Source organism: Moschus berezovskii, chromosome 9 (genome assembly GCF_049115385.1).
Source record: "Moschus berezovskii isolate FMDL1 chromosome 9, NW_MosBer_1.0, whole genome shotgun sequence".
Lineage (NCBI taxonomy): Eukaryota > Metazoa > Chordata > Mammalia > Artiodactyla > Moschidae > Moschus > Moschus berezovskii.
The window spans coordinates 51,232,647-51,246,972 of NC_142468.1; the positions used below are offsets into that span (position 1 = coordinate 51,232,647).

The window sequence follows — 14,326 nt, forward strand, 5'->3', positions numbered from 1 at the left end:
AGTTGAGTAAAATCCTCATGAGGAATGTCATTTTGAAATTTTGGAACACCAAGGACAAAGAAAAGGTCCTAAAAACTTTCAGAGAAAAATAAACAGGGCATGCACAGAGGAAAGGATATGATGATAACATCAGAATTCTTAATAGCATCCTTAGAACCTAGAAGATAATGAATTAATACTTTAAAATCTGATGGGAAAGTTATTTTTAACCAGGATTCTAAATCCAGCTAGACTGTCATTCAAAAGTAAGCATAAAGTCGTTTTTCACAATACAAAGACTCAAACAATTTTTTCCTTTTCTTTAAAAGTAATTGGAAGGGATTCTCTGGTGGTCCACTGCTGAGGGCACAGGTTTGATCTCTCGTCAAGGAACTAAGATCCCACAAGCTGTGGGGTGTGGCCAAAAAAAAAAAAGTTATTGGACTTGTGCTTCATCAGGACAGTTCAGTAAACTAAGAAAGAGGAAGACATAGAACTTGGGAAACAATATAGCACAGAGGGGAGAGAGCAGCTGAATCCTAATGTTGGGGTAGAGGGTAGAAGTTTGAAAGGGAGGTCATCGTGGGAGAAGATCACCAAATAATCTGATACTTTTATCATCTGCAAATTAATACTGGAAAGCATCTAATGGATGTGATATAGCTGATGAGATTTAAGGGTAGGCATATAGAAAACAAGCAAAAACAGCAGTTACTACCTCTAGAAAAATTTAAGTTATAGGAGGAAGGAAAAATAATCCGAGTCTACAATTTGGCTCTTCAGTATAGTATTATCACAGTAATGTAAACACAATTGGCTCTTGATTTTATTGTTGGGAAGCTGACAGAATGAGAAATTCATGTGTAGTGTGTGTGTGTGGCATCCACAATATGTAAAAATGATAGATTAAGAAATTGCAGCTAGGTATTTTACTCAGCAACATGGAGGTAAGTAGTAGAAAAAAGAGCTACAATTTACAATTGGTTTCCTCTGAGGAATGTGATTAGGATTGGGGATTCTGTTCTGTTCTGTTCAATCGCTCAGTCGTGTCCGACTCTTTGCGACCCATGGACTGTAGCCTACCAGGCTTCTCTGTCCATGGGATTCTCCAGGCAAGAATACTGGAGTGGGTTACCATTTCCTTCTCCAGGGGATCTTCCCGACCCAGGGATCGAACCTGGGTCTCCCGCATTGGGGCAGACGTGTTAACCTCTGAGCCACCAGGGAAGCACCTACTTTGGTTAAAAATTAAATTATTTAAGATGTTAGTAATATCACTCTGAAAATGCGAGTAGACATTATAAACTCATTGGAATCAGTGAGATGATGAATACTGCAGGTACATGTATCTAAGCTGTTCCTGTCTGTTAAATGAGAGGTGATCTCTAACGTGGTTTACATTTAAAATAATTATCAAGCAAACTGATGGTGCTAAGCTAGTGGTAAGAGACAAATATATCCAGGAAGGCCCAAGACAAATCAAAGAGACAAATGAGGATGGCTCCCACAATGGCTCAGCAAGTAAAGAATCCACCTGTGATGCAGGAGACCCAGGTTTGATCCCTGGGTTGAGAAGATCCCCCTGGAATAGGAAATGGCAACCCACTCCAGTATTCTCACTTGAAAAATCCCATGGACAGAGGAGCCCGGCAGGCTGCAGTCCAAAAAGGATTGCAAAAAGTTGGACATGACTGAGTGGCTAAGCATGAACGCATGTGGTATAAGTGAACTAAATCATTGGTAAGGGTATATCAAATGGATATATTGCATTGGCAGGTGGGTTCTTTACCACTAGTGCCACATGGGAAGTCTATACTTTTTAAATGCCATTGCTTAAAATAGAAACCACATCCAGCACCAGTTAAACATTGACAAAAATTATCTATGTATTTTCCTACAAAAGAAATCTCAATACATTTAAAAAGAAAGAAATAATAGTGACTTCACTTTTTTTTTTTTTTTGACTGCTCCACGCAGTTTGCAAATCTTAGTTCCCCAACTGGGAACTGAACCTGTGCCTTCAGCACTGCAGTCCTAACCAGTGGAAGTCACAGGGAACTACTGTGACTTCATTTTCTGACCATAGTGCAATGCATAAGTTAACAACATAGATAAAGATCCTCCAAGCCAAAATAACACAGCAAACACACTGGATATGCAAAAACTTCCAAATTTTGTCAAAGAAATCAAAACCACGAATTAAAACTATCTAGAAAATAATAATAGAAACATTTCCATGGTGGAAACTACTGGCTGTTTTCCCAATGTCCCATTCTCTCTTTTTACCAACAGAACATTGACTTTGAGAGTGTCAATGACCAGCTTAAAAGAAACAAAACCCTATTTCCCAATCCTTTCTTGTAGGTGGGGATGACCGTAAGATTAAGTTCTCACCAATAAGGTGCAAGGGATTACAGGTTGGTGAGCCCTCCAACAAAGCTCTTTAAAAGGTTGACGCATCTGGTCTAATAAACTTGTGTGTGTGATGCTGGATCAGCTATCTTGTAATTATAAGTTGTCTAATACATGCTAAAAGTAGATGAGCAGAAAGATAAAAGAGATATTCCTCAGAAATATCCTAGCATCTATTCCAGCTCTGAACTTCCTATCTCTCTGGGGGAAAATATCCTAATTCTTAAGTTGCTATTTGGGGTCCGTTCATTAGGAACCAACACTATTCCTGACACAGTCACACATAAAAATTGTGGACTATGATAAAAGAGTGAAAAACAAATGAAGCATGCAAGTCAAGAAACTGGAGACATAACAGAATAAAGGAAAGCAGAAGGAAAGAATAATTATCAAACTAGACCTCAGTAAATTAGAAAATTAAGAAAAAAAGAAATGAATGATAAGTCTAAGCTAGTTCTTTAGGGGAACAACAATTTAAAAAAAATATGTAGACATGTATTTTACCTGCAAAAGCAAGTAATACGTGAAGAAAGCACAAATGAAACTAGAAAGTAAGAAATATAGAGGAGACGAAGTGATTTATACATTGCAAAATTCTCTGCAACTAAATTTGAAAATGTGGATCAAATAGATGATTTTCTTGGAAAATAGGCTACTAGAGTGACTCCAGAATAGAAAGAAAAAAATGCTGCTAACAGTGAAAAAAATAAGATAGCAGTTTTCTGTGACCAGTTGTTTTTGTTCTTCCTGCCTCTCCATGGCTGTCGGGCGTTTTCAGAGTGAGAGTAGTGAATTTCTGATGAGAGAACCTCTGAGTGTGGGGTGGCTGGGGTGACCTGCCTAATGATCTGTATGCAGTCTCTTGACAAGGGTGGTCACACACCAGAAGGGTGAAGACAGTGGTTCTTGGCATTAGGACCCATCGGAAAATAAAGAGACCTGAATTTTCATGTTTTAATAACATTTTTCAGGTCCTTATGTTCCTTAAACTTTTTTGTTTAAAAAAAATTATTTTTAATCATTACTCTCTGATTCCTTAAAGTAAAAAATGTTTTAAACAGTGTATCCAAATAAATAATGATAAAGCTTTCAAAGCAGCATTGTGCATAAAGAAGCTTGAAAGGGTTTTGACAGGAAAATTAAGTTTTGAGAAAAAGAGAAAAATGTAAGCATCAGAATACCTTAGCTCTTATTAATTATTTTCATGGAAAAGTATCTTGTTCTCAAATGCTGGTAAGCTGGAACACCCTACTGGTTAAAAATAAATAGATAAAGTGTGAGGAAATGAACTAAGGGAAAAAACAGGGCAACCGGCACAGCTAGAGAGAATAATTAAACTCTGCTAAAGGCGTCAGGTCATTTTGCCAGTCGTCTCTCCTAAGGCCAGGGTTCATGCTTGGTGTTGACAAACACCACGGTTACGTGGGCCCACTGGCATCCAGAAAGGCCTGTTTGAAAGAGCATTTGGTTCTGAGGTGTCCTTGCTATTATATTAAAAGTGCTTTGTTTTCCCTGAACTTTGAAAGTTTTCTCTCAAATCTTTATTTAAAGCGATGTAATTTTAACTTAACATCCTCTTTTTACCCCATCTTTTTCCCTGGCAGTGGGACCAGTGAACCATGGAGCTGTATTTTGGTGAATATCAACATGTGCAACAGGAATATGGTGTCCACCTGAGACTCTCAAATGATGAAAGCAGAAAGTCCAGGAATTCCCAGCATGCTAAGGCAGGCTCCTACGGTGTCAGTATTCGGGTCCAGGGCATTGATGGCCACCCCTACATAGTCCTCAATAACACAGAGCAGTGTCTGGCAGGCACATCTTTTTCTGAAAACGGGCCACCCTTTCCGGCTCCCATGATAAACAACCTGCCTCTCCATCCCAGCAAGGGATCTGTGGTGGAAGAGAACAGTGCAGAAGAACTGCAGCTCCCAGAAAACCCATATGCGTCACCTGGCCCAGTAAGAAACCTGAAACAGCCCTCTCTCTTTGAGGGCAAGAATGGGGCTCTAGAGCGCAAAGAGGAGCCAAGGAAGGCATCCCCTGTGCTGAACTTTCAGAGGCATCCAGAGCTTCTACAGCCCTATGATCCTGAAAAGAATGAGTTGAGCTTGAAAAATCACCAGCCTCCTGAAACCAGTTGGCTGAAAGCTTTAAGAGAAGAAGGGACCAACAATAAGAAGGCCTGGACTTGCATGCCCAAACCTAGCCATTCCCAGCCCACCAGCCCTCCCTCGGAAGACCCGACCAGGTCCAATGTAACGGCCATCCGTCTGTGCAGCTCCGTGGTCATTGACGACCCCAAGAAGCAGACCTCGGTGTGTGTGAATGTTCAGAGCTGCAGCAAGGAAAGTCTGGTAGAGGAGGCTCTTGCCCCTAGCGGGAGGCCCCTGCCCACCTCCAGCCTGCAAGCCCACCCCGAAGCCAAGAAAACCAGACCAGATGTGCTTCCCTTCCGGCGTCAGGACTCAGCCGGGCCGGTGCTGGACGGAGCCCGGTCACGGAGATCCTCCTCGTCATCCACGACTCCCACTTCGGCCAACTCTTTGTACAGATTTTTACTCGATGATCAAGAATGTGCCATCCATGCCGACAATGTGAATCGTCATGAAAACAGAAGGTACATCCCCTTCTTGCCTGGAACTGGGCGGGATATTGACACGGGGTCGATTCCTGGCGTGGATCAGTTGATTGAAAAATTTGACCAAAAACCTGGGATGCAGAGAAGAGGCAGGTCTGGGAAGAGAAACAGGATCAACCCAGAAGACAGGAAAAGGTCCCGAAGTGTGGACAGTGCCTTTCCTTTCGGTCTCCAGGGGAACTCTGAGTACCTCACGGAATTCAGCAGGAACCTGGGCAAGTCCAGCGAACACCTGCTCCGGCCATCACAGGTGTGCCCGCAGCGTGCTCAGGAGCCCCGGGGGAGGCACGGCGCAGGGCGCGCCTTCGCCAGGCTGCTGGGCGCCCAGCCCAGGCCGTCCCTGCAGAACAAAGATGGGAAAGTTCCAGAAAACAAAGGTGCTCAGGAAAGTCCGACTGGGTGCACATCCTCCCTCCCAGCACAGACTAAGAAGGAGGAGGAAATCAAAACAGCCACGGCTACGCTGATGTTACAGAATCGGGCGCTGGCGACTTCCCCTGATTCAGGGACCAAGAGGGTTTCCGTGAAGACGTTTACTTACACCTCAAACACTCAGGTAATACTGGTGGGAGTCATTTTGTTTCCCTTCTAAAGGATCTAGATCCTGCCTGTAGGAATACCTGTCTTCCATCTTGAATCAGTAATTTCATCATCTTGAGTTAGTATTATTTTTTAGAGTTTTCCCCTACAGATTATGACCTGCCAGTCATTCATTTTTCTAAACTAAGTAACCTTAGATTCCTGTTGTGTTCTTGTTTGTGAAGTAACTTATCAGACACAATTGAGAGACTCGATTTTTCTTTTCGTGTTTGTGTAAAACCTGAAAGGATGCAGAATTTGTTTTCAAAAAACAAAGAGAGGCTCCATGCTTAGATTTGTTTTTAGATGTGTTAATTTTCCCCATGACATTGAGTGACTGGATTAATTTCTGTCCTGAGAAATTCAGTTCAGTTCAGTTCAGTTCAGTTCAGTTGCTCAGTCGTGTCCAACTCTTCGCAACCCCATGAATCACAGCACGCCAGGCCTCCCTGTCCATCACCAACTCCCGGAGTTCACTCAAACTCATGTCCATCGAGTCAGTGATGCCATCCAGCCATCTCATTCTCTGTCGTCCCCGTCTCCTCCCTCCCCCAATCCCTCCCAGCATCAGAGTCTTTTCCAGTGAGTCAACTCGCATGAGGTGGCCAAAGTATTGCAGTTTCAGCTTTAGCATCAGTCCTTCCAATGAACACCCAGGATTGATCTCCTCTAGAATGGGCTGGTTGGATCTCCTTGCAGTCCAAGGGACTCTCAAGAGTCTTCTCCAGCACCACAGTTCAAAAGCATCAATTCTTCTGCGATCAGCTTTCTTCACAGTCCAACTCTCACATCCATACATGACCACGGGAAAAACCATAGAAATTAGGTTAATCCTAATTTAGGTTTATCCTGAAGTGATGGAATTTCTTTAAGTGGTACATTTAGTGTTTTGGTAGTAACAATAAAAAGATAATGATAGTGATAAAATCGATTATAAGGTTGGTAAGTGCCAGGCACTATTTGTTGTGTATTATAGGATCTCACCAACCCCGTGAAGGAAGGTGTTATTAACTTCTATTTACAGGTGAAAAATTGAGGTGAGGAAAAGTTAAGTACCTTGCCCAGGGTTACAGAGCTACTAAGTGGTGGAACCAGTTTTAATGAGCATCCTTACCTGAGGAATTCTTTCTGGAAAGTAGGAATGTGTTTGGAAGCTTCTGCTGTGGGGTGTTGCCTTCTTCCTGGAAGCTTCATCCTGTGATCTAATAACAGACATTGTGTTCCAGGCCACACCGGATCTGTTAAAAGGCCAGCAGGAGCTCACTCAGCAAACCAACGAGGAGACGGCCAAGCAGATACTTTACAATTACCTCAAAGAAGGGTTAGTGATTTTCCTTCAAGGAGCAAAGTATTGTCCTTTATGGTGGGCCTCTTACTTTTCTCTTCTGAGACCTTGTGTTTCGTGCTCCCTTCCTGCCCTGTGTGAGCCATTTCAGGGTTTGGGCTCCATGGCTGGAGTTTTCATAGCGTTTGAGACGGGGGGAGGAGGGTAAAGAAGGGGAAGGAAATGTAGGGAATGACATCATACTTTTAAAGTTCAAAATGACTGTGACTCTCTACTATTTTAGAAACAAATTCAAAGATAGGAAGACAGTCTATTCAGTTTTGAATTGAATCAGTCATTGACACGAGTTTGCCTCTGTATACACAAATGTAATCAATCGTTCCTTATAAGTTACAAATAAAAACACCTCCTTCTCTCCCCAGAGTTGACGTTGGTGGGGAGCCCCTGCTTCCATTATTTTTAAAGCATGTATATGAGTCATTTGAAAGCTGTGCTTTCCACTTACTTATCTGGGAAGGTTGAGTTTGAATAATCTGATTTTCAGTCCTTACTTAGATACCAAATAAGCTGGAATTCTAGGCCAGGAATTTGAAGTTTCTGTTCTCTCATCAGATATGATTAAAAATAAGAAAAGCTTTATACTCTGACATGACTGAAAGTCACTTGGCAAAAATACTCATTGGTATCAGAACACTTCATAGTTTTGTATTGTGGCTTACAATTTTCTGTCAGTAATGTAGAGCTGACGGAATCATTCAAAATATAAGACAGGGGCTCTTTTGAAGGAAAAAAAAGGAAAGAGATTCTTCTAAGAACTAGTTATTAGTGTCTTTCTGTGAAGGGTTTTACCATGAGAAAATTAAAGTAGAAGAACTTTTAACGTTTAAAATGGTGTCTCTACATTCTTTTGTTTTTTTGGCCCTTGATTTATTGAGAGACTGAGACAGACTTTAGTGGGAGGCACTTCTTTAAGGAAACTTATTAATGTTTCTTAAGTGTCAGGTATGTACGATAGAAGGTGCAGGGCGGGTAGCTGTTAATAGCACTTTATCTGACCATTACCTGTGAGCGTCTAGACAGAAGGCTGCCGTTTTGACAACCTTGGCTTGGGGATTTATTTTTTTAAACAAAGGCTAAAACAAATTTAATATCATTGTGGAGCATTCGTGGTGTCACACACATATAGGAGAGATTCCGTTTTGGAATAAATATTTGTCATTTAATTTAGGCAAGAAATAGATGACTAAATTTTTATTGGATGTCATCTTCAAACTTATTTAGTATGTACCTGTGTCTCTTTCACATGTCTGGAAATGAAAACCTCTCTCCCAAATCAAGTGGTAAAATAGAACCAATTATTTGGAAAAAATGCACTATCTATCCTGTTCTCCTCACATAGGTTCTGTCAAAACCTTAATTTGTTCCTCTTGCAATTTATCTTTTTTTTTTTTTGGTTAAATTTTATTTTTTATTTTTGTCTGTGCTGTGCTGGGTCTTTATTGCTGCGCGAGGGCTTTCTCTAGTTGGGGCAAGCAGGGGCTACTCACTAGTTGTGGTGCCTGGGCTTCTCTTGTTGCAGAGCATGGGCTTTAGGCATGTGAGCCTCAGTATTTGTGGCGCATGGGCTTTGTTACCCTGTGGCATGTGGAATCTTCCTGGACCAGGGACTGAACCAGCACCCCTGCATTGGCAGGCAGATTCTTAATCACTGGATCACCAAGGAAGTCCCAGTTTATCTTCTTAAAGGGCTTATTGTTTGTGTGTCATGGCACATAAAATAGTCTGAGACTAACGGTTATGCCTTCATTTTTTTTTTTTTTTCTGCTGCGTCTTTTCCAGAAGCACCGATAATGATGATGCTACTAAGAGGAAGGTCAACCTGGTGTTTGAGAAAATCCAGACTTTGAAATCTCGAGCAGCAGGGAGCACGCAAGGAAATAATCAAGTAAGGAGAAGCTTGGTGCTTTGTAGAGGGCATTTCACATGGAGTATGGCAAGCAGATTGCTTTCTTCAGTCTGTACTTTTGGTTGCAGCAGGAAGTGGGGAGTTTGCCATGTAGCAGGCAGTACCAAAGATGGAACAGCATGCTTTAACTGTTGGTAATTTGCACCCTGCCTTTTTTCTAGAAAGGTTGTAAGAAATTTTACTTTTAAAAAAATCTGTAAAATAAAATAGGACAAAGTGATAGGTGGTAAAATTTAGAAAGGGAAAAGAAGACTAGGAAAAATGAAGCATTTAGGCAGGTCTGAAAGGTTAAGTATGAATAGGCTTGGACACAAGTTCTCAAACTTCAGAGAATAAGAAATAAGAGAATCAAACTAGAGAATATGAAAGACTGATGGGCTGACCTGTGTGGGATGAAGGGAGAGGAAGGAGTGCAGTGGGCCAAAAAAATTTTTTTTTTAAGAAAAACTGCCTGTTATTTATTGTATTAGATCTGAGTTGGGACTTGGGAGATTTTTTTGGTTAAAGGAGTCGTCTCTTATTTAGTGAGCATCTACTAGATGTTGGACATACTTTGTGCCATGAAAGGAAGCAGGATTTATGAGGGGGGACTAAAATCTTGTCTCTCAATTCTGTGCCACCTTGACTTGGGCCCATTTCTTGCTTGGGCATCTTCCCTTTTCCCTTGTTGGGGGTTATTCTGCACTGGAAGGAAAGAGGAGATATCCAGAGGCAGGCAACAGGGAATATGTCTATAGGTTCTTTTTTAACTTTGGCAACATATGAATGAAGAATATTTTAAGGCATCAACTATCCTTTTTCCTCTGTTGTTCAGTATTCCCATGACTGCTGCTCTGGCATCAAATAAAAACATTTAAAAGTTGAATTGATTAATATATTACATATAACTGTTTATAGTTACAGATTTATATATTATATATTTATTTTTAATATATTCTGTTGTATATTATGTATTGAATTTGTAAATATATAAATTATATAAATGCTATATGTGTTATATAAGTTATATAAACACTGGCACACAGTTCCCACTGGGGAACCATTAAATTGTATACTATGCTGTAGGCAGGCTTTAGGAACTGAACAGTTTTTACAATTAGGTTAGAATTTTTTTGCTGAAACTTTTACGTATAAATCATCACCACGACTGTTGCTTTTCATTTACCTGCATATTCTCGTGGAGAATGCATCCTTTGGTCTTGATGTTCAGATTGTCATTGTGGTCCCAGATGAAGGGTATCCAGCCTTAACTGGGGAAGTCGGGGTAGCCCTTCTGGAGTCAATAACTCTAATGCTGCTTCAAAATATCATAGAATTCTCCCAGACAAGGGGGAAAGGCAGGGCATTCTAGGTAGAGGGAACAGCACAAAAAAACGTAAAATATGAAGAGATGTGCACTTGTCGTGTTTAGTGGACTGGAGGTAGTTTAGTGTAGCTGGAGGAGGGAGCTAGGATGTGGGGACCAGGCACCAGAAAGGAAGGACCTTGTAAATCATGTCAATTTCAGGCAGAAGGTGATAAGCTAACACTGATGGACTTTTAAATCGCCATGAGTGGTGTTGTGTTTGTAAAAATTCATTCCTTTGTAGCTTTTGGAGAGAGGTAAGATTAGAGGAAGGGAGACCAGTTAAGAAGCTGCTCCTCCTCCTTAATCAAGCCAGAGATAATGAGGCGAACATAGGCCCTTAGACTTCTGGCTCCAGTCATAGTACTGTGACTGCTTAATTGTCCACATTTTTCTACTCTCTGTGTCTCTCACTTATGAATCTGATTATTTGCTGGCAAAGGTTTTGGAATTTTATATTTTGGTGTCAGTTAAGTGACTTCCTGCAAGAGAATCCTCTCCCTTAATAGGCTGAAACCGTATTGGAAAGCAGAAAATCAGGCAGTTTTTGTTTGGAAAAGAACAACCTACAATTTTTCTCCTTGGGTTAGGTTTGTGTTTCTGAGATATACTGTTCTCATATTGCCTAAGAAAATAGGAGGGCCTCTGTTTTTGTTGATTGTTGGTTTCCGGTCTGTTTCCTAGGAGCAGATGAGGAAGTACATCATTCTAGGTTCACGCTTGGCTCACACCTGGATTTGGGTGCATGAGAGCCAAGACACTGCCTTTTCTGGTTTTCATTTCTGCTTTCCCCTCCCTTTTATCTGTAATTTTCTAACCACTTTGCTATAGGATTTTAGCCAAATCCTTTTGAGAGTGTCATCCTGTTAAATCTATGCAAGAAAAAAAAAAATAAAGCACCTTGAACATTTAATATCTTTGCAATTGATTGTAGGCTTCTAATTCTTCATCTGAAGTCAAAGATCTCTTGGAACAGAAGAACAAGTTGACCACAGAAGTGGCTGAACTTCAGACACAGCTTCAACTGGAAGTCAAGGTACCTGTGATTTTTCTTGGTACTATTTTATTCTTTTCTATCTTGATTGATAGAGTATTTTAAGTACCTTGTGTTGCCCAAGTGAAGTAAAAACAATTTTTTTCCCAAAAGAAACTTTCTTCCCATTGTTGAGCAAATTCCTGTATATTTACTTCCTGTTTTCTGAAGACTTTTTTTTTTGGTAAGTAACCTAAATCACGGCTGCAGATGGTGACTGCAGCCATGAAATTAAATGATGCTTGCTCCTTGGAAGAAAAGCTATGACCAACCTCGACAGCCTATTAAAAAGCAGAGACATTACTTTACCAACAAAGATCTGTCTAGTCAAAGCTATGGTTTTTCCAGTAGTCATGCATGGATGTGAGAGTTGGACTGTAAAGAAAGCTGAGCACCGAAGAATTGATACTTTTGAACTGTGGTGTTGGAAAAGACTCTTGAGAGTCTCTTGGACTGCAAGGAGATCCAACCAGTCCATCCTAAAGGAGATCAGTCCTGGGTATTCATTGGAAGGACTGATGTTGAAGCTGAAACTCCAATACTTTGGCTACCTGATGCAAAGAACTCATTGGAAAAGACCCTAATGCCGGGAAGGATTGAAGGCGGGAGGAGAAGGGGATGACAGAGGATGAGATGGATGGATGGCATCACCTACTTGATGGACATGAGTCTGAGTAAGCTCCTGGAGTTGGTGATGGACAGGGAAGCTGCAGTCTATGGGGTCGCAAAGAGTTGGACGCGACTGAACTGAACTGAACCAAAGCATGTAGAGAATGTTGGCTTTGACAGAGTAACAGAAATGCTGTTGGATTCAGACAGGCAAATTGGGAACTAAAAGTATATAAAATGTCTGGACTAAGTAGTAGAAATAGCAGAATGTGATTAAGATGTGCTTGTGTTTTTCTTTTAGAAGTATTACAATTCATTAATTGTTCAGTATTTTTTCTAGTTTTAAACTCCTATGCCTTAATTGCACAGTTCCATCAGGTTCTTTAATAATCTAAGTGCAGAGACATGGAGTTCATCAGAGTCCATCTGAGATTCAGGATTCAGTGGGGTGACATTAATGTACAGTGGAGGTGCTTTAACTCACACATTTGTTTTAGAATCAACAGAACATCAAAGAAGAGAGAGACAGGATGAAAGCAGACTTAGAAGTGTTGCAAAGCCAGCATGACAGCAAGGTGGAGGAGAGCACTGTGCTGCAGCGGCGGCTGGAGGAGAGTGAAGGGGCGCTCCGGAGACACCTGGAGGAGTAAGTGTGGGCCCAGAATCTGAGCCCTCCCCACCCCAGGCTCCTGAGCCAATGGAGCCAGATTCTTTCTGTCCATTTAATTCTCCGCAGCCTTCCAGATCTTCATAGGGGCTGCTGAACCTGCCTTTTCTCCCTCTTACCCTTGTAAAATTGTAAAACCAATGACATGTAGACTGGTAAGCAGAATTTAAAGATTATTTGTGCACCTCACAGGATGTTTTATAAAATTTCAGCCCTTAAAGTGGATCTCATGACAGGCAATGGCAAGCCACTCCAGTACTCTTGCCTAGAAAATCCCATGGACAGAGGAGCCTGGTGGGCTGCAGTCCATGGGGTCGCTACTAGTCGGACACGACTGAGCGACTTCACTTTCACTTTTCACTTTCACACATTGGGGAAGGAAATGGCAACCCACTCCAGTGTTCTTGCCTGGAGAATCCCTGGGACGGGGGAGCCTGGTGGGCTGCCGTCTAGGGGGTCGCACAGAGTCTGACACGACTGAAGCGACTTAGCAGCAGCAGCAGCAGCAGCATGACAGGTAAGTGAGAGCTGAGAATCCTGAGTGTTGCGTCTAGAGACAGTTTAAGAGCCTGAGTCCAGTCTCTACAAAGCAATGTCATGTGACCTCCACAGTCTTCTGGGTTCAGAGTTTTATCCTGGATGATGCTGGCTTTTGTGACCAGTGCTTATATTTCTTTTGTGTCTTTGGCAAGCAACTCCAGTACTATTGCCTAGAAAATCCCATGGATGGAGGAGCCTGGTAGGCTGCAGTCCATGGGGTCACTAAGGGTCAGACATGACTGAGCGACTTCACTTTTCACTTTCACACATTGGAGAAGGAAATGGCAACCCACTCCAGTGTTCTTGCCTGGAGAATCCCAGGGACGGGGGAGCCTGGTGGGCTTCCGTCTATGGGGTCGCACAGAGTCGGACACGACTGAAGTGACTTAGCAGCAGCAGCAGCAGCTTATATTTCTTTTGTGTCTTTAGAGAGAGAAAGTCAAGCCCAAATGGCCCTGTCATTTTGTTGTATTAAAATCTGTGGCAGTGGGCATTTTATTCATTTCAAGAGATTTGAAAGAGAAAGATTAGTAATAGATCCACCACCGTTTTTTCCCCACTTGCTCTTGTTGCACAAGTTCCCCATCATATCTAAAGAGTCTGTGTAGATGAAAACCTGTCCACATGTAGAAATCCATGAACAAGAAACCAGAGAGCCCAAAGTTATGTGATTGTTGGGATTCTAGCAGTGATTTAAGAACATACAAGTAAAATACTTGACCCAGTTGTGTGAGGAGAATGTCTAAATGAATGTGTATGTCATATGAACAAATGTGGCATATACAAAGGAATACTTTGAATACCTCATTTTGAGTGTTTTATATCTTATTAAATCTGTGTGAAATACAGAATGAACATGTATAACACATGGGACGTCTGAATGTGTGAGCTGCATCTCAATAAATTGTATTCTAATCTGAAAAAAAAAAATCTGTGACAAAAGGACTTGAAACGAAGGTCTGAAATGAATGGTGCATTGAAGTCCACTGGCCATGACAGAAGCCTTATGTGAGAGGTTAAGCAGGAGTGAAATCTAGAGGGAAATTCAAGAACAATAGGACATTATATCATAGAAGCATTTAATTACCTTTGCCATTTTGATGGTGTGGTGTGTGCTTTTAGAATATTCTTAGAGGTTAATTTCAGAAAAAAGGTTGAAAAGAAAAAACCCCGAAATTTAGAGTTTAGTAAAGACTTCACTGTGTTTGAGTGTCTGCTGAGGAGGTACAGGTCAGCAGTGGACTGCTGCAGGGGCAGGGACTCTGGGTGC

The 14,326-nt window shown here is 41.5% G+C and overlaps 1 protein-coding gene across 3 annotated transcripts in view; it reads left to right on the forward strand.

The window, feature by feature from the left end:
- The window catches only part of CGNL1 (cingulin like 1), a 176,272-nt gene that overhangs the window by 57,740 nt on the left and 104,206 nt on the right, over window positions 1–14,326 (forward strand). For 2 of the 3 annotated variants that reach the window (XM_055435541.2, XM_055435540.2), the window contains exons 2-6: window positions 3,996–5,588; window positions 6,838–6,932; window positions 8,736–8,841; window positions 11,142–11,243; window positions 12,347–12,495. In XM_055435541.2, the coding sequence (XP_055291516.2) occupies window positions 4,011–5,588; window positions 6,838–6,932; window positions 8,736–8,841; window positions 11,142–11,243; window positions 12,347–12,495 (2,030 nt within the window). In that variant the 5' untranslated portion in view covers window positions 3,996–4,010. The remainder of the gene's footprint in view (window positions 1–3,995; window positions 5,589–6,837; window positions 6,933–8,735; window positions 8,842–11,141; window positions 11,244–12,346; window positions 12,496–14,326) is intronic. The other variant, XM_088839648.1, reaches the window with a different exon arrangement.